The 21254-nt window shown below is 38.1% G+C and overlaps 1 protein-coding gene across 5 annotated transcripts in view; it reads left to right on the top strand.

Annotated features, from left to right (window-relative positions):
• MTA3 (metastasis associated 1 family member 3) overlaps positions 1-21254 on the top strand; it is a 274841-nt gene that overhangs the window by 146717 nt on the left and 106870 nt on the right. For all 5 annotated transcript variants that reach the window (XM_078349438.1, XM_078349437.1, XM_008980775.5 and 2 more), the window contains exons 5-6: positions 8211-8274; positions 13345-13462. In XM_078349438.1, coding sequence (XP_078205564.1) covers positions 8211-8274; positions 13345-13462 — 182 coding nt within the window. The remainder of the gene's footprint in view (positions 1-8210; positions 8275-13344; positions 13463-21254) is intronic.

Here is a 21254-nt window from a genome sequence, read left to right as displayed (position 1 = left end):
GTTGGCCAGTCTGGTTTCGATCTCTTGACCTCAGGTGATTTGCGTGCCTTGGCCTCCCACAGTGGTGGGATTACAAGCGTGAGCCACTGCACCTGGGCATCTTCTTATTTAAAAGGCATTTCAGAAAAGAGGAGATAAACACATTGGCTATGCCTGTCATTTAATTAATTATTCTGTTGAGACTGAAAATATTATGCCGCTCTCCTCCCTGCATTGAGATGCTGTGCAACTGCTTTCATTCAGTTAGCTCACTGAATAAAAATACCTTATAATCCTGGGATTTATTTCTTCATGCCTATTTTTAGAACTGAGTTATTGAGTATTGACAGAACATTTCCATCCTTTTTTCAAAGGCTGTAATTTGAAAAATTTTTTTTGGTTTATGTTTTACCTAGAGCAATTAGTATTTGAAGGAAAAATTTTCCTCGGATTATCCTGTATGTCAGAAACAAATAAATAAATGAACGTAAAATATTTTATGTATAAGCAGAATTTTATTTATTTTTTTTGAGATAGCGTCTCGCTCTGTTGCCCAAGCTGGAATGCAGTGGCATGATCTCGGCTCACTACAGCCTCCGCCTCCTGAGTTCAAGCAATTCTCCTGCCTCAGCCTCCCAAGTATCTGGGACTACAGGCACCTGCCACCATGCCCAGCTGATTTTTGTATTTTTAGTAGAGATGGGGTTTCACCATATTGGCCAGGCTGGTCTCAAATCCTGACCTTGTGATCTGCCCACCTTGGCCTCCCAAAGTTCTGGGTTTACAGGTATGAGCCACCACGCCTGGCCAATTTTTTTTTTTTAAACCAAAAACATTTGAAATACTCGTCAAAGCAATAGTTGGTAGATGGGAGTAGATTGGAATAGATTGCCAGAGTGAATTTATGTATTGCTGTGATTAGAGGTGGTATACCCGGTTTGGTTAAATGCTCAATGCAACCTGGGATCCAAAAGCAGTGGATGATAGAGCAATCTCTTTTGTTGTCAGGATCACAGAAAACTGATGACATGCCCTCTTGCTTTTAAAACTTAATTGTTTTTGGTAGTGTAATTGTGATAGTTTAGTTGCCCAATGAGCACAGCCAGTCGATACTCTATGAGACAGCAGGTTGCAGCAAAGAAGGAGGTTTAATTGTAGGGTCCCCGAACAAGGAGGTTGGAAGAAACCTCTAATCTATCTCCCCAGGGAATTTGGAGTTGGGGTTTTTAAGGCTTTTGGAGTGGGCCAAAGTTTGGAGATTTTTGATTGCTAGAAGAGTTGTATGGTGAAGTTTTTTTTTTGTTTTGTTTTTTTAGAGGTAGTCTTGCTCTGTCACCCAAGCTGGAGTGCAGTGGTGTGATCTCAGCTCTCTGCAACCTCTGCCTCCCAGGTTCAAGCGATTCTCGTGCCTCAGCCTCCTGAGTAGCTGCAATTTCAGGCACCTGTCACCACGCCTGACTAACGTTTTTTGTATTTTTAGTGAGATGGGGTTTCACCATGTTGGCCAGGCTGGTCTCGAACTCCTGACCTCAAGTGATCGGCTCGCCTTGGCCTCCCCAAGTACTAGGATTACAGGCATAAAACACTGCACCCAGTGAAAAACAATTTAAGTGATCCTTAAATAAAATCGTTATGATTCTATTGTCAGACATCCTGTCTGTGGGAACAGTGGGCTCCCGATACACTTGATCTCTGATGTTAGAATCAAGGCTTTTGTTAGTATCTTGTGCTACATGACTTTGAGTAACAGGGAAATGGGCCAAAGTGCAGGCTGATTAATGCTTAATTGTAACTATATTTCTGACCATAACCTGCATGCAATTCTTGTCAACCTTGTGGGGACAGTTTCAGTGGAAGTAGATGTGTAATATATGATTCAGAAATCAAAATATATAAACATGGAGTATACAATATAATGTCTCACTCCTGCACAGTCCCCCCAGGTCTTCGGTGTTTTTAGAATCTTGGGTGTACTTCCAGAAATATTCCATGCATATAGAAGCAATGAGGTATATATGTTTGTATGTCTTAAGTAAATTGTGGAGTAAATTATGTTGCTTTTATGCTGTACTTTTGAAATGAAGTATCTTGGTGATAGGTCCATATTGGATCATAAACATCTAACCCATTCTTTTTTATTGCCGTGTTATATTTCTAATTTGTTTAATCCTAACTAATGGATATTTGGTTCTTTTAGTCTTTTGCTTTTAAAAAAATGATACTACAATGAATAAACTTTTGCCTTGGTCATTTGACTTGTGTGACTGTGAGTATATCTGTAAAATTATACCAAGTAAAATAGTTGAAAGTATCATAATTGTTACTTTGTATTTCTTTCTTCATATTTCTCTATTGGTCAAAGCAGGGAGGTTCAGCTGAAAGGATTTGTAAATTTAATTTATGTCTATTGAGACTTCTTTTTCTACTTTCAGAGAAAACAAACAATTTTTAATGGATATGTTTATTGAAAAATAAATAATAGTGCTAACTTTTAAGTATGTAAGTAATAAAATAGAACTCTACTGTGGATTATTAGTCTGTCTTCAATTTGGCTGTGAATGTTAAAAGCTTATTTGGAATCTTTAAAAAAATTGGTTTTCTTTCTGCTCATTTCATTGTGTCAGTATTTTAAAGTGTTATGCTTTTGCAGTTTTTTTTGTAATCCATACATAAAATTTGAATTAGTCAAAGGGAATTATTGATGCCTGTGGTAGTGCTCCTTAATAAATGAAGTTAATTAACATGAGAAAGTGAGTTAGAGTGCTTATGTTCATAAGATTGCTAGTAGGAGGAAAACCAGAGGAAATATACAGTAAGTGGAGAAAAATCTTACACAGATTAACATTTTACCGTCTACATGCTTAGCATGCTCTTTTTGGAAAATGTGTGTTTATACTATATAACCTTTCCTTTGAATTAACTGCTTCACCCCTTTAACGGCTGAAGTAGTTTTCTCTTTAACCAGAATCACAGTGCACAAGAGCACATTTGGGTTACCTGCAAAGTGTATGTATCCTATGTATTGTCTCAAGTGTGTGTGTGTGTGTGTGTGTGTGTGTGTGTGTGTGTTTTCGAGAAGGAGTCTTGCTCTGTCACCCAGGCTGGAGTGCAGTGGCACAATCTTAGCTCACTGCAACCTCTGCCTCCCGGGGTCAAGCAGTTCTCCTGCCTCAGCCTCCCAAGCAGCTGGGATTACAGGCACCTGCCACCACACCTGGCTAATTTTTTTTTTTGTATTTTTAGTAGAGATGAGGTTTCCCTATGTTGGCCAGGCTGGTCTCAAACTGCTGACCTCGTGATCCACCCACTTCAGCCTCCCAAAGTGCCAGGATTACAGGCATGAGCCACTGCACCTGTCCAATTTTTGTATTTTTAGTAGAGATGTGGTTTTGCCATGTTGGCCAGGCTGGTCTTGAACTCCTGACCTCAGGTGATCCGCCTGCCTTGGCTTCTCAAAGTGCTGGGATTACAGGCATGAGCCACCCTGCCTGACTGTGTATTTTTAATTTTTGCAGCTACATAGGGATACATGAGACATTTTGATATAGGCATGTGAAACATAATAATGACATCGTGAAATATGGGGAATCTATCCCCTCAAGCATTTATGTACTTTGTGTTACAAACAATCCAGTTATACTCTTTTCGTTTTTTTATTATTATGATGGAAGGGGAAGCAGGCATGTCTTATTTGGTGGCAGGAGATAGAGAGAGAGAAGAAGGAACTGTCAAACAGTTATAAAGTCATCAGATCTTGTAAGAACTCACTGTCCTGAACAGCATGGGGGAAACTGTCCCCATGATCCAATCACCACTCACTACATGGGGATTATGGGGATTACAATTCAAGATGAGATTTGGGTGGGGGCACAGAGCCAAACCATATCACCCCCTTTCATTTTAAATTTAAATTTTGTAATTTTTAAAAAGTATGTGGATATGGCTGTCTCATAATATTGAAGGCAGTTATTTGCTTGGTTCCCACTCTGTAGTCATTTTCAACTCCTCTTGACGGTAGCTTTTGCATTTATACCATTCTTATATTCCTACTATTAATTTTTCAGTTTTAGGAATTTTCCTTAACTTCTCTCTTCCCTATTTTCTTTGCCTTCTGTTTCTAATATTATCACAACTTTAGTTTAGCTTAGTAAACGATCTTTGTATTTTATGGACGTGTCAGTATTACGTATTCTTTATTATAAAACCTTTTTTTACCTCGGAGTTTATCATTGTTTTGCCTTTTCCTTTTCATTAAATCTAAAATGTAAAAGTTTTGGGTCTCATATATCTAAAAATATTTCTCACATTTGGCCAATGATTTGTTTAGACATAGAATTCTGGTTTGGAAATCACTTCTCAGAATTTTGAATCTGTGCTATTGTGTTTTATGCGGTTGCTGTTGAGAAATCTAAATCTTCTCCCAGAACCTAATCTTTTGACACTGTTCTTTATAGGACGAAATGTTAAGAATCTATAGTATAGGCTGGGCGTGGTGGCTCACGTCTGTAATCCCAGCACTTTGGGAGGCCAAGGCGGACGGATCACCTGAGGTCAGGGGTTCAAGACAAGCCTGGCCAACATGGTGAAACCCTGTCTCTACTAAAAATACAAAAATTAGCTGCTTGTGGTGACAGGCATCTGTAATCCCAGCCACTTGGGAGGCTGAGGCAGGAGAATTGCTTGAATCCAGGAGGCAGAGGTTGCAGTGAGCCGAGATCGTGACATAGCAAAACTCTGTCTCTACAAAAGAAAAAAAAAATTAGATAGGCTTGGTGGCACACACCTGTAGTCCCTGCTACTAGGGAGGCTGAGGTGGGAGGATTGATTGAGTCCAGGGAGTAGAGGCTTCGGTGAACTACGAATATGCCATTGCACTTCAGCCTGGGGGACAGAGCAAGACCTTTTCTCAAAATAAATAAATAAAATCAGAAAGTCTACAGGCAGAGGGGAAATGACCACTAATTGTGGTCACTAATAAATGACCTCTTTGATTTATACAAATATGCACTAGCTTCAGATAAAAGAAATATATAACCTGTATGTACATTTTTACATATATCTTTCAGTCTGTAGGATTATACTGGACATACTGTTAAGCAAGTAGCAGATTCCAGGCTGATCAGCACCTGCTATTGAACATGTGACTGTGTTTTGTTGTAATTATTTATTCACATGTCTGTGTATCCCAGCACCCTGCACCATCTCTGAAACAGATTATACTTTGAAAACCTTTTTGAATATCTGTGGAAAAGTAGATTTTCATTATAGCAATTTTGTACTCCTTTGTGGTTTTGTATAGAAAAGTAGTACAAGTGGATTATATGGGCCTGGAGTGATCTTTGTGTTGTGTCTTTGAAACACTTCATATCATGCTTGGGTATCTTTATTATTTAAGGATTAAAATATCGTGTGTGACATATGATTAGGTTCATTGCTTGAGACTCAGTATAAGTTGCCTGTGGTATTTGTATGCAGAATTTGATAATAGTTCCTTTAGGTGGGGGTTAGCTTAAAATTTACCATGTTTTATCTACGGGCCAAGATTTGTTTGGCCTAAAGGAAACTAAGGCTTTAAATCTCTTTTTAAACCCCTTTTATCAACAACTCTTGACATAGTACTATATGTGTTAATTACATATTCATATTTACTTCATAAAATAATTCTGACTCAACCTTTTACTTTGTTAGCTGTTAATATATGTACATGAAAAATTTAAATGTTAGATTTTCAATTTGGGGTGATGTACAATAGAGCTATATTAAAGAAAAATTTAAAACTTAGATCACCTGTTATCCTTTTATCTTTGTATAAAAACTACATTTCCAAAAATAATTTATATTTCATTATAACCAGTGTTTATTTTCGAATATAATTACGAAAATAAAAGTTTTTTAATTTAAAATCTTTTGTTATTTCAGACCATATGGAAGAGACTTAAAGTATGCTGTATTGTTTGTTTGAATTTTCAGTGTCTGTTAACCCTTAAAAGTCAAGTAACTATTAAAGACAGTAGTATTGGCTGAGCCCAGTGCAGTAGTGTTTATAACCAGTTTCAGATTTCTTTGTTTCTTCTCTTCTCTCACTGTTTCACTTGACTAGCCTTTAAAAAAAAGTATCTATTAAAATAAAATTTAGCAGGTTTTACTCTTCCCCATTAAAACAAACCTGACTTTAGAGAACTTATTTTTTTCAGTGATTAGTTATCAAATGTTAGAAATATTGCTTTGTCAGCTGTTAATGAGGGGAAAAAAGTAAGCGAAAACTATTTTTAGTAACCCCATTTATTAAGCATATTACATGTGTGAGCACATATTCACAGGTCATAGATACCATATGGCAGCTGTAGATGTTAATGGCAGCAGAGCAGTTTCCCTAGTTGCAATTCTGACCATTATGAGAGCATGTCAGGTAATTGTTACCTTTTCTTTCTTTCTTTCTTTCTTTTCTCTCTTTTTTTTTGAGACAGGGTTTTATGCTCTTTCGCCTGGGCTGGAGTGCAGTGGTGCAAATACAGCTCACTGCAGCCTAGACCTCTGGGCTCAAACAATCCCCCAACCCGAGTAGCCCTCGGCTGATTTTATTTTTTTTTATTTTTAGTAGAGTCAAGATCTTGCTGTGTTTTCCAGGCTGGTCTGAAACTCCTGGGCTCCTTGTTCTACCTCGGCCTCTCAAAGTGCTGAGATTTCGGGTGTGAGTCACTGCTCTAGGCCCAGTTGTTGACTTTTCGGTGTTGTTAATATGTGCTAAAGGGATGTTAATTTTTTTGCTTCACTAATCTACTAGAATAAAATATGTCAGAAAAAAAGAAAACCTTTATAAACACTTCCAGTAATCATGTTAGAGATTTGACAGGATAACATGGAAATACCACATGCTCACTGAGAAAACTTTCTAACCTACTGTGATTACCAGAAAAATACATTTTTATAAGGGATTTTTTTTTTAATTTAAGGAGTATAGAGTTGCAAAATGTTTAGCAAACTGTAACTTTTGACTAATGTGTTAGCACTTTACTTTTAGTATTTTATTTTGCTTTGGTAATTTTTTCCTTTGAATTGTATTTCACTCCGGTGATCCAACAGCAAGCTTTTCTCGCGCTGCTGCTGCTGCCGCCTTTTTTTTTTTTTTTTTTTTTTTTTGAGATGGAGTCTTGCTCTGTGTGCCAGGCTGGCATGCAGTGGCACGATCTCAGCTCACTGCATTCTGCCTCTTGGGTTCAAGTGATTCTCTTGCCTCAGCCTCCTGAGTAGTTGAGATTACAGGCATGTGTCACTATGCCCTGCTAATTTCTAGCTGCTTATTTAATATATATGTGATATATTTGTTTTTGCATGTTGGCTTTTGGAGATGTCTTGATTTTTGTTTACAAAATCAAATGATGTGATGACATTTTAAAAAAACATTGTAAGCCCTGATCAGTATCTGTAACTTGAATAATCTTCGAAATGCTCCTGTCAGATTTATATTAGTTATGCTGATTTTCTTTTTAGGCTGGTTAGGATCGTTTTGAAAGTGCTTGTAAATCCCTCTACCTGCATAACCTCAATTTTTCTCAGAGACTAGACGGGCCTTATAAAAATAGACATTAGTTTCTAAAGTCAGATCAAAGGTAAGTGCTGTCAGACCTCAAGGTCCATGAATCTGTCGATGTTTATTTTGCCTCCTGCTTTATAGAAAGCTCCTAGTGTTTAAAATTTAACTAGTTTTTAGAGTAAGTTCAATAAAGATAAATTAGTTGTATCCTAATATGAATGTGTATTATTTTTAGATTTTTAAATGTAGTTGGTGGCTGCTCATAAAAACCTGAACATTATTTAGGCATTGGTTTGTGTGGTGGTGTCTTTGTCTGAACATCGTTTGTATAAAATTACCTCATAATACCTATTTATAGGTTCAGAAACTGACTCTTAGTCTGAAGGTCTCATTGTGCTCTTTTTTTTTCCTTAAGTAGAAACTACTTATAAATTATTGCATATTATTAGGATTTATTGCCTAACACAGTTACTCCAACAGGCTAGCCTCTTAAGAAATGCCTATAAAGACAGCCTTATTTTATAGGTTACGTGACACCAGGATTGTAAAGTGGGTCTAAATAGCTTGAAAAAAATATATATTCATAACTGCCATGTAGTTTCTTAATACTAGTCCCACATTCTTAACTTAGTATTTCTCATCACTGAGAAGGTGAGGTGGCCTTTGTTACATTTTTTCTTTTTTTCTCTTTCAACAGGGGAAAGTGCAGTGTTGCCCTTCTGAATGAGACAGAATCAGTATTGTCGTATCTTGATAAGGAGGTAACTCACAATCATATTGTTTTATTGTTTTCCACCCTTTATTTCACAGGAAGCTCCTTCCTTGGAATTTATTTTTTTTTGTACGAAAGTATTATTGCACCATTATATTAATAGCAGTATTAGTAAAAGTGTAATGATTAGAATGCATTTGGGTAAATTCAATTTTTCTGGTTAACTGAGATCAGAGTAGGAAAAACTGTGTCTGTTTTTTAGTTGGTAATGAAAGACATTATAGAGAATGGTACATGGATTTAGTTGATAGTAGATGAATATTTCTGACTTTATGAAATTAATGCTTTAGTGTGCTTTGGTTCCCCTTTCTATTTTGTTTTTATTTCTTGAATAAATGGTTTTTCATTTAGACTATTTCCAGATGAGATTTTACCTTTGGTGGTCTGCTTTCTGGAATCCTAATAAATTTTGTCACTTAAAAATATTTTTCACTAAACCTCAATAAGAAACATAGTTAACAAGTTGAAATAGAGCATATACTTCATTGAAGGGAGGAAATTCTTGTAAACAGAATATTTCACAGTCTGCATAATTTTAGGTGACATTTCAAGCAACATTATTTGTATGGTGGGAAAAATATTTTAGTGTCAGTGATGCTTAAGTATTTAATCTTTATGATTTTTTTCCTTTCCCTCAAAAGCTTTTATTACATATATGTATTTTTAATTTTTTTTTGTTTTTAGAGACAGAGTGTTGCTCTATCCCCCCCCATCTGAAATGCAGTGGTATATTCTTGGCTCACTGCAACCTCTGCCTCCCAGGTTCAAGCAATTCTCTTGCTTCAGCCTCCTGAGTAACTGAGATTATAGGTGCCTGCCACCACACCCGGCTAATTTGTGTGTCACTAGTAGAGATGGGGTTTCATCATGTTGGCTAGGCTGGTCTTGAACTCTTGACCTCAGGTGATCTGCCTTCCTTGGCCTCCCAAAGTGCTGGATTTACAGGTGTCAGCCACTGTGCCTGGCCTGTTATTTCTTTTTTTTTATTTTTAAGGGACATATTTTCTTTAAAAAAAAACAAAAACAAAAAAAAAAACAAAAAAAAACTTATACTTCAGTGTTGTCCCTTTATCTTAAATGAAGAAAATATAACAGAAAAAATTTGATGCAATCATTCAGAACCCACTATACATCAGAAAACCTAATAGGAAATAAGAAAACCAATAGGAAAATACATATTCAAAGCAGAAAAAAGGCTAATAGACTTTATAACTTACCTTTGTAAAATTTAAATGATAGGCTTCTGTCATTAGTCTGTCCAACAGAATGATGGATAATACTATGAATAATGATAATGCTCAGAAATTAGCATTATTTCACAGAAGGAGAAAAAGGCAAAACACTCAATGCATTTCATTGTATTACATTTTCTTTTCTTTTTGAGATGGAGTCTCACCCTGTTGCCCAGGCTGGAGTGCAGTGGCACATGTGATATCAGCTCACTGCAACCTCTGCCTACTGGGTCCAAGTGATTCTCCTGCTTCAGGCTCCTGAGTAGCTGGGATAATAGATGCCCCCCTACCACACACTGCTAATTTTCAAATTTTTAGTAGAGATGGGGTTTCATCATGTCAGTGGTCTTAAGCTCCTAACCTCAAGTGATCACCCTCCTCAGCCACCCAAAGTGTTGGAATTACAGGCATAAGCCACTATGCTTGACCTCATTATATTAAATAGTTTTTTCCTTTTTTTAATATTAAATATTTTTTAAGTGATTTCTTTCCCTTCTAATTTGTTGTTAGAAAATGGTACATGTTAAGGACTTTAGTAGATGAAAATTAGCAAAGATCTCTGGAGGTTTCCCCTATTCGCTTGATTTGTAAACAGTCTTTGTTCTTTATTAATCCTATGAATAAACTGACCTGGCAATGTAGTAAACTTTTTTTTTTTTTTTTTTTGCAGTTGCGGCAATTTTGAAAAAATAAAAGTATATGGTACTGGTTATATCATATACTTTACTCAATTTGAAAGATACTTTTTGTTATTTTAGATTTACTGCTTTATTTTATGGATTACTTGAAACAGGGTCTCAATTTGTCACCTAGACTGGTGCAGTGATGCAGTCTCAGCTCACTGTAGCCTCAACCTCCTGGGTTCAAGTGATCCTGCCAGTGCAGCCTCCTGAGTTGCTGGGACCATAGGTGTACCTCACCATGCCCAACTAATTTTTGTACTTTTTGTAGAGACAGGGTTTCACCATGTTGCCAAGGCCAGTCTTAAGCTTCTGACCTTGGGTGATACTCCCACCTCAGCCTCCCAAAGTGCTGGGATTATAGGCATGAGCCACCTCTCCTGGCCTATATTTATTTTTGTTTTAGTTTTTTCCTGTCTCAGAACCTTGGGAAGGATATGGTACTTTATTACGAGATCATTCTTAAGAAAACCTTACTGCTTTTTAGTCATATTAAAATATTGAAATTGGCAGAAACAGCAAGTCAAATACTATATGTTGTAACTTATAAGTGGGAGCTAATCAATTGGTAAACATGGACATGGACATACAGACTAGAATAATAAACATTAGAGGCCAGCGTGGTGGGTCACACCTGTAATCCCAGCACTTTGGGAGGCCGAGGTGGGAGAGAACAGGAGAAATAGAAGAGATCAAGAGATCAAGCCCAGCCTGGCCAACATGGCGAAACTGTCTCTACTACAAATACAAAAATTAGTCAGATGGTAGTGGCATGTACCTGTAATCCCAACTAATCAGGAGGCTGAGGCAGGAGAATCACTTGAGCCTGGGAGGCAGAGGTTGTGGTGAGCCGAGATCGCAGTACTGCATTCCACTCTGGGTGACAGAGTGAGATTCTGTCTCAAAAAAAAAAAAAAAGACATTGCAGAGGTGTGAGGATTGAAAAATTACCTATTGGGTACAATGTTCACTATTCAGGTGATGGGTATGCTGAAAGCCCAAACTTTACCGTGATACAGTGTATTCATATAAGAACTCTGCATCTGTACCCCTAAATATATAAAAATTAAAAAATAAAACATTGAGGGCTGGGTGTGATGGCTCACGCCTATAATCCCAGCACTTTGGGAGGCCGAGGCGTGTAGATCACGAGGTCAGGAGTTCAAGACCAGCCTGGCCAAACTGATGAAACCCTCTCTCTACTAAAAATATAAAAAATTAGTTGGACATGGTGGCACATGCCTGTAGTCCCAGCTGCTTGGGGGAGGTTGAGGCAGGAGAATTGCTTGAACCTGGAAGGCGGAGGTTGCAGTGAGCTGAGATCACACCACTGCACTCCAGGCTGGGTGACAGAGTGAGACTCTCTCTTGAAAAAAATATATTGAGATTGGCATAGTTGAAGATGGTAACCCAAAGAATAACTCTGTAATCATCATCCGTTATATTTACTGCTTTATTTTAACTCTTTGTCTTCTTGAAATTGGCCTATATGGAACCCTTTCTTATTTTTTTGCAACTTCTATTATAAAGCAAACATATTTTGAATATTTTCCCATATCAGGACATACAAATCTAAGGATTTTAAACAACTTAAATGACCCAAGTAATCATTTCATCTGATTATATTGTAGAGTATTGCAAGCTCCTGTTTTTATTGGAGTACCATGCTAACAAGTGACCTGAGGTATTTCTGCTTTTAAATCTAATGGTGGCTGGGCGTAGGGATTCATGCCTGTGATCCCAGCACTTTGGGAGGCTGAGGCAAGAGGATTGCTCGAGCCCAGGAGTTTGAGACCAGCCGGGACAACATAGTGAGACCCTGTCTTTATTAAAAAAAAAAGAAAGAAAAAGATCCAATGGTGAGCCTGTGGCAATGACTTCAGTTACTAAGTAATTATATTTGTTACTCATGTCTGTAAAGCAAAACAAAAAATCAAACAATTCTGATTACCATAGTGATCATCCCCTGTAGTTTTGTTAAGTTGGTGGTTTTATCTATTCCTACAGATTTTTTTCTTTACCTCAGATAGCATTTTAACAATATGCATAAATTGTCATGTATTGGTATCCCCCCACCTTTTTTATTTAACAAGTATTTTGTTTAAATCTTTTTTTCTGACAGTGAGCAATGAATAAAATAGAGCACAGAATTTCTTAGTGGATGGAATAATTCTGTTTTTTCCCTTTCCCCTTATCAAAATATGTGGGAGAGTTCCCACATGGGAGAGACTTTTACCGTCTGACAGATTATCTTTTATTTGTAGTTTGCTTGGCTGGGGCTTGGTAAAGTTCTGATAGTAGGACAGGTCCTTCCAGGATATAGTACAGAGAATTGGGCAGCAGATGACTTTGGGATCATAGTGGGAAGCAGAAGACGAGATTTTGCTTGTTCAGATAATCTCTAGTGATTATGCAGAATTCATTAAAGGACTAGAGGCCAGGTCATTTTACCCACTAGGCTCACTAGGACATGTGAGCTTTGTAAATGAGGATTGGAATTTTGGTGTGTACGCTGCTGGTGAGGGTGTATATAGCTATGTTTGTATATCTGTATATTTATACGTATGCCGCAGTACTTAAAGAACTCTAGAATAATAGTAAATACATGTTTAAATACCTATAAAGTAGTATTATTATATTAACAGTAAACCATATAAGTTCAGCTCTTATATAGTTTAATGTGAGATATATATACCTTTTAATATTTTGAATAAAAAGTGGGATTGACATTGCAAAAGTAAGAGTACCTGGTATCTGTGAAGTCTTCCCTTCTGTTTGGTGTGGACTTTAGAGGTTTATAAGATCATTTGATTTTAGGTGTCTTACCTTGGAGCTGTGGTTTCATTTTGCTAGGTTTTGAAACTCTGCTTTAGAGAGCAAATGGTTTTCTTTTAGACTAAAACAAATAATAGAACTTTATAACCTACTTTATTTCAAGCTGTTTCTTTTGACTTGATTTAATTTTGTACTGTTTTACATGATGACAGTAACACCTTACTCTCCTTAAAGATCTATGAGTTTATTAATGAAAATGAAATTTTATATACTCTCTGGGGTTTATGTGTTCATTATAGCAACATTGATTTTAATGCTTCATAAAAAGTAGAAGGAATTAAATATACTTACATATTTTGTCATATTTTTCAGGATACCTTCTTCTACTCATTGGTCTATGACCCCTCATTGAAAACCCTATTAGCTGACAAAGGTGAAATCAGAGTGGGACCTAGATATCAAGCAGACATTCCAGAAATGCTGTTAGAAGGTATGTTTTTCTGTGGGTTTGCAGTTCTGTGAAACAAATAGATCTTGAAACTCAAATATACATATTTTCATGTAGAAGAGGCAATGTTCAGGCAAACTCTAAAAGTTCTAAGCACTTGCAATTTTACTGTTCTTTGTAAAAAATAAAAAATAAATAAATAGCTGGGCACAGTGTCTCACGCTTGTAATCCCAGCACTTTGGAGGCCGAGGGGGGTGGATCACTTGAAGTCCGGAGTTTGAGACCAGCCTGACCAACATTGAGAAACCCTGTCTCTACTAAAAATACAAAATAAGCCAGGTGTGGTGGTGCCATGCCTATAATCCCAGCTACTGGGGAAGCTGAGGCAGGAGAATCGCTTGAACCCGGGAAGCAGAGGTTGTGGTGAGCCGATATAGCGCCTTTGCACTCCAGCCTGGGCAGCAAGAGTGAAACTCTGTCTCAACAATCAAACAAAAAGCAAAGAAACAGAGATGAGGCCTCACTATGTTGCCCAGGCTGGTCTTGATCTTCTGGCCTCAAATAATCAGCCCACTGTGGCCTCTCTAAAGTGGTGTGGCCTGGCCAGCACTTCCAATTTTAGAAGCAGAAAAATACTTCATTTTAATGTACTTTGTTTTATTATGCTTCATATATTCTAGTTTTTTAAAAAGTTGAATGTTTGTGCAACCCTGTTGAGCAAGTCCTTTGGTGCCATTTTTCCAACAGGATTGTGTTGCCGTGTCACATTTGGTAATTCTTGCAACATTTCAAACCTTTTTGTTATTATAATATCTGTCAAGTGATCTTTGATGTAACTATTGTAATTGTTTTGGAGCCATGAACCATGCCCATATGAGAAGACAAACTGAATTGTTAATGCTATGTCTTCTCAGTGCTCCACTGACTGTCCCTTTCCTGCTTCTTTCTCTCTCCTGGGGTCTCCCTATTTTTTGAGACACAATAATATTGAACTTAAGCCAGTTAATAACCCTGCAGTGGACTGTAAGTCTTCAAGTAAAAGGAAGAGTAGCATCTCTCTCACTCGAAATCAAAAACAAGGAATGCAGTTAGTGAGGAAGGTGTATCAGAAGCCAAGACAGGCCAAAAGCCACGCCTCTTCCCCTAGTTAGCTAAGTTGTGAATGCAAAGGAAAAGTTCTTGAAGAAAATTAAAAGTGCCACTCCACACTCCAGCCTGGGTGACAGAGTGAGACTCTTTCTCCAAAAAAAAAAAAAAAGTGTTATTCCAGTGAACACATGAGTGATAAGAAAGCAAAACAGGCTGGGCACAGTGGCTCATGCCTATAATCCCAGCACTTTGGAGACCACAGCAGATCTCCACTTGAGACCAGGAGTTCGAGACCAGTCTGGCCAACATGGTGAAACCTCATCTCTACCAAAAATCCAAAAACTACAAAAACTGACCAAGTGTGGTGGTGTGCGCCTATAGTACCAGCTACTTGAGAGGCTGAGGCAGGAGGATCCCTTGAACCTGGGACGTGGAAGTTGCAGTGAGCCAAGTTGTGCCACTGCACTCCAGCTTGGGCAACAGAGTGAGACTGTCTTAAAAAAAATAAAAACAGCCTTACTGCTTTACTGCTGATACCATGAAGAAAGTCTTAGTGGCTTAGAGAGAAGATCAAACCAGCAATAACATTTCCTTAAGTTAAAGCCTAATCCAGAGCAGGGCCCTAACTCTCTTCAATTCTATGAAGACTGAGAGGAAGCTGGAGAAGAAAAGTTTGAAGCTAGTAGAGGTTGGTTCATGAGGTTTAAGGAAAAAAATTCTTCACTATTACATAAAAGCTCAAATAAGGCAGCAAGTGCTGATGTAGAAGCTGCAGCAAGTTATCCAGATCTAGCTAAGATCATTGATGAAGGCAGCTACACTAAATAACAGATTTTCAATGTAGGTAAAACAGCTTTCTATTGGAAGAAGATGCCATCTAGAACTTTCATAGCTAGAAACGAAAAGCCAATGCCTTCAAAGCTTCAAAGGACAGGCTGACTCTCTTGTTAGAGGCAGCTGGTGACTTGAAGCCATTGCTCATTTACCATTCCAAAAATCACAGATCCCTTAAGAATTATGCTAAGTCTGCTCTGCCTGTGCTCTGTAAATAGAACAACAGCTTAAATGGCAGCACTTCTGTTTACAGCATGATTTACTGAATATTTTAAGCTCACTGTTGAGACCTACTGCTTAGGAAAAAAGATTCCTTTCGAAATATGACTGCTCATTGATGATGCTCCTCATCACCCAAGAGCTCTGATGGGGATGTAGAAGGAGATGAATGTTGTTCTCATGACTGCTAATACAACATCCATTCTGGAGCCTGTGGGTCAAGGAGAAATTTTTGACTTTAAATTTGGTTTTTAAGAAATAACATTACCTAAGGTTATACTTGCTATAGATGATTCCTCTTATGGATCTGAGTAGTCAGTTGAAAACCTTTTGGAGAGGATTCATCATTCTAGATGCCAGTAACAATAATTGTAATTGATAGGAGGAGGTTAAAATATTAACATTAACAGGAGTTTAGAAGAAGTTGATTCCAACCCTCATGGATAACTTTGAAGGGTTTAAGACTTCAGTGGTGGAAGTAACTGCAGATATGGTGGATATAATATACAAGAGAACTACAATGAGAAGTGGGCCCTGAGATGTGACTGAATTGCTGTAATCTGATGGTAAAACTTGGATGGGTGAGTAGTTGATTCTTACAGATGAACAAAGAAGGTGGTTTCTTGAGATGGAATGTACTCCTGGTGAAGATGCTGTGAACACTGTTGAGATAGCAAAGAAGGATTTGGAATGTTATATACACTTAGTTGGCAAAGCAGTGGCAGGGTTTAAGATAAGCATTGTACCTGTTTTTGAAAGAAGTTCTACTGTGGGTGGAATGATATCGAGCATCCCATGCTACAGAGAAAAAAAATTGTTGAGACTTGCTCTGTTGACCAGGTTGAAGAGCAATGGCATAATCTTGGCTCACTGTACTCCCTGCCTCCTGGGTTCAAACAATTCTTGTGCTTCAACCTCCCGAGTAGCTGGGATTACAGGCATATGCTACCATGCCCAACTAATTTTTTTTTTGTAAATTTAGTAGAGACGGGGTTTAACCATGTTGGCCAGGCTGGTCTTGAACTCCTGACCTCGACCTCACAAAGTGCTGGGATTACAGGTGTGAGCCATTCGCTACCCCGCCCGCCTCCCACCCCACCTCCCATGCTGGCACTTTTGGAATGTTTTAACCAGAAACAAGGAATGCATTTCCCTTTCTTCAAGGCGACTTCTGAGTGTTTATTTTTACATTTTATAACTTGGTAGTTTTCTTTGTGAGTATTCATCTCTAACAAAGAAAAACAATAGATTTATAGATTTTATTGAAAAATACCATATTTTTCATCATAAATGTAGAAGCCATTTTGGACTCATTTCAGCCTGAAGCATTAAGAGTATCTAGAATGTTTCTTTACGCTTATAATCAGGCAACTGAGTAGGTGCAAAGTTTAAAGGACCCTTCTTTTTTCTTTTTTTGAGCTGAGAATGAAATCTTGTTGCCCAGGCTGGAGTGCAGTGGTGCAGTCTCGGCTCACTGCAACCTCCGCCTGCTGGGTTCAAGCGATTCTCCTCTCTCAGCCTCCCGAGTAGCTGGAATTACAGGCACCCGCCACCGTACGCAGCTAATTTTTGTATTTTTAGTAGAGATGGGGTTTCGCCATGTTGGCCGGGCTGATCTCAAACTCCTGACTTCATATGATCCCCCCACCTCGCCCTCCCAAAGTTTTGGGATTACAGGTGTGAGCCACTGTTCCTGGCCATCCTTCTTTTTTCTAATGACTATATTGTTGGGATAGAAGGAATAGGGAGACCAATAGGTATACCAGCAATTAAACCACACTTGAAAAACATGGTCGTTGCCATCACAGAAACTTCCATATGTAGCTAATACCTGATTGCAGGGAAGTTAAATAGTAGAACATATCATATTCAAGAACAGATGTTTAGGATTTGCTGGAATCCATTCTTCCTAACCCTTTTAATACTTCTGAGCGGGTACATTTCCACCAGTGGCCAGATTCTAATTTGCATTGGCATGGAATGTAGAACTGGAATTAATATCTTGGGTAGGTGGCAGCAGCAGCACCCTGCCAGGATATGTTACAGGCTTGCTTTCTTTGTGAATATATCTTGATAGATACTAAGAGATTGTTATGGCATTTGTCTTGCTAGGGAATAGATCTTTTTGTGGCTTTTTGATTTTTCAATTCGTTTATGGCTACCCATCACTTAACAAACTCTAGAGATCTGAAAAGAAGAGTATGTAGTTTACAAATGAAAGTAAAGAGGTCTTTTAGATTTTATATCTTTCACTGAATTTGAATAAACCACCTAGAAAATTTTCCATAAAAGAGATGAGAAGTTTTGAGTCATTATTTAAATGTATTATAACATTGGAATTTTAAGAAAAATGTGTTTTACATATTAAACTTAAATTTTTAACTGTTAAAATAAGTTATAAAAACATTAAATTATTAAACTAAAATGACTCTAGGTTCACAAGTTTGGGTACATCCTGACTATGCTGTGTTTTAATTGAGTGATTTTGGGGAAATGATTAACTCCTTCAAGTTCCCATTTCTTTGTCTTTAAACAGGGAATAACAGTGTATGTAGAACATCATATCGTTGTGATAAGCAAATGAAGTAACTCTTGTCATGCAGTTAGCACAGCACCCAGCTGTTATAGTCCTCTCCCCCTGGCCTCTAGTACTACTCATTTAATAGCTGTTATTGGCCAGGTGTGATGGCTCACGCCTATAATCCCAGCACTTTGGGAGGCCAAGGCAGGCAGATCATTTGAGATAAGGAGTTGAAGACCCGCTTGACCAACATAATGAAACCTCATGAAAATACAAAACTTTGCCAGATGTGGTATGTATCCGTAATCCCAGCTACTTGGGAGGTGGAGGCAGGAGAATAGCTTGAACCCAGGAGGCGAAGGTTGCAGTGAGCCGAGATTACACCACTGCACTCCAGCATGGGTGACAGAGCGAGACTTCCTCTCAAAAAAAAAAAAAAAAAAAAAAAAAAAGGCTGTTATCAGCAATCAGGAATTTTAGGAGATGTCTCTCTTTGAGTGGTAAAGAATTAAATTAATCTATCTTTTGTTACAATGTATGCACTTAAAACTTGTTTTAACTCATTCAGTTGGCAAATAGGAAAAAGTATAGAGTGAAAATTGTGTCACTTCACATGTGGCTTTCCCCAGCAATAAGGGAAATAAGTGTTCTCACAGACAGGAGAGTTTAAGAAAGAGCAAGTGGAAATTTTTACAAAAGTGCCTTCCTTTGATTTAAGTAGCCTGAAAATGATTTCATTTTAGGCTGATTTAGTGGCCCGAAAATCTGAGGCACTTTCTACTATGTTAAAACTATATGGGGAAGCTTTGAGTTACAGATGAAGAGACTATGAAGGTATTTATTTCCTCCAGGGTTTGCGGGGGGAAATTGCATTTTGGATTTGATTTTTAATTTATTTGAAGCTGTAGGGACCTACAGCTCAGTGAAAGAAGCATGAGTCCAAAGTTTAAGGAGATAAAAGATCAGCAGACCTTTATGCTTGGTGCAAATGGCAGTAGAGATTTAATTGTACTGGTATTTTCATTATGATTGTTACTTTTTCTGGAATGCTCTGTTTACTAAGTTTCCTAGGTTTTGAGAGTTTTATCCTATTTTTTCGTAAATTCTATTACTTTCAATTGGTAGTTTTGCAGAATATGAACTTAACAATGTAATGGATACTAGTCAACTTAGAAACACTGACTTGTCATAATTGTTTAAGCAGATATTGAATGCCATTATATAAAACAGTAGTTTTCAGCCATAGGGCAATTTTGTCCTCCACGAGAATTAGACGATATGTAGACATTTTGGTTGTCACGTAGAAGAAATAGAGGTGGGAAGGGGTACTTAATGGGGAGAGGCCAACCATAAAAATTTATAGGGACATAGTAACCATTCAATAAATGTTAGTTAATATTTGTATAATTATAAGACTATGTAAATTTTCAAATGGAAATGATTATATGGTCTGGTCTATTTGTGTACATTTGATTGTGTTTGTTTTTGTGGTAGTACATACAACATCATTTTGATTACTATTGCCATATATTATAATCTTATCCAGTTTAATTAATCCCTTCCTTTATTTTAGAACTATTTCATTTGCAGATATTCAAAACATTTTACATCTACTTCCAAAACCAAATTCTTTTATGGCCATGCATCACTTAAAGACAATACATTCTTATAAATGTTTTGTCAGGTGATTTCATTGCTGTGCGAACATCATAGAGCACACTTCCAACATCTGGATTGGTACAGCTTACTAAATACCCAGGCTATATGGTGTAGCCTATTGCTCCCAGGCTGCAAACCTGTACAGCATGTTACTATACTGAATACTGTGGGGAATTATAACCCAATAGTAAGTATTGTATATCTAAACATATCTAAGAATAGAAAAAGTATTGTAAAAATACAGTAAAAATATAATAAGTGGTGCACCCACTGTGTAGGGCACTTACCATGAATGGAGTTGGCAGCACTGGAAGCTGCTTGGGGTGAGTCATTGAGTGAGTGGTGCGTGGATGTGAAGGACTAGGACATTACTGTAGACTGTATAAACACTGTACACTTAGGCTATACTAATTTCTTTCTTTCTTTCTTTTTTTTTTTTTTGAGACGGAGTCTCACTCTGTCACCCAGGTTGGAGTGCAGTGGTGTGATCTGAGCTCATTGCAACCTCCCCCTCCTGGGTTCAGGTGATTCTTCTGCCTCAGCCTCCCGGGTAGCTGTGACCAAAGGCGTATGCCCCCACACCCAGCTAATTTTCTTTTATTTTTAGTAGAGATGGGCTAGAGTACAGTGGTACAACCACATCTCACCATCTTGGCCAGGCTGGTCTTGAATTCCTGACCTCTTGATCCATCCACCTTGGCCTCCCAGAGTGCTGGGATTACAGGCGTGAGCCACCGTGCCCAGCCAGGCTATATGCTAATTTCATTTAAAAGTTATCTTCAGTAATAAATTAGGTTACTGCAACTTTTTTACTTAATAAGCTAATTTTTTTTTTTTTTTGAGATGGAGTTTCGCTGTTGTTACCCAGACTGGAGTGCAATGGCACGATCTCATCTCACCGCAACCTCCACCTTCTGGGTTCAGGCAATTCTCCTGCCTCAGCCTCCCGAGTAGCTGGAACTACAGGCGCGTACCACCATGCCCAGCTAATTTTTGTATTTTTAGTAGAGACGGGGTGTCACTTCGTTGACCAGGATGGTTTCAATCTCTTGACCTCGTGATCCACCCGCCTCGGCCTCCCAAAGTGCTGGGATTATAGGTGTGAGCCACCACGCCTGGCCTAAGCTATTTTTTTTTAAACTTTTTGACTCTTCTGTAATAACACTTGAATATAAACATGATGAGACTCGAAGAAACAGATGATGGAGGTTTTTAATACCACCACCCTGAGGTTACTGAAAGAATAGGGAATTGGGGCCGGGCACAGTGGCTCATGCTTGTAAACCCAGCACTTTGGATTTGGAAAGCTGAGGCTGGCAGATCACCTGAGGTCAGGAGATTGAGACCAGCCTGGCCAACGTGGTGAAACTCCATCCCTATTAAAAATGAAATAAGTTAGCTGGGCATAGTGGCACATGCCTGTGGCACAAGTCCCAGCTACTTGGGTAGCTGAGGCCAGAGAATCACTTAAACCCAGGAGGTCGAGGCTACAGTGAGATGTGGTTGTACCA

Source organism: Callithrix jacchus, chromosome 14 (assembly GCF_049354715.1).
Source record: "Callithrix jacchus isolate 240 chromosome 14, calJac240_pri, whole genome shotgun sequence".
NCBI lineage: Eukaryota > Metazoa > Chordata > Mammalia > Primates > Cebidae > Callithrix > Callithrix jacchus.
Note: the sequence above shows the minus strand (reverse complement) of the source record. Positions and strands in the feature narration are given on the sequence as shown.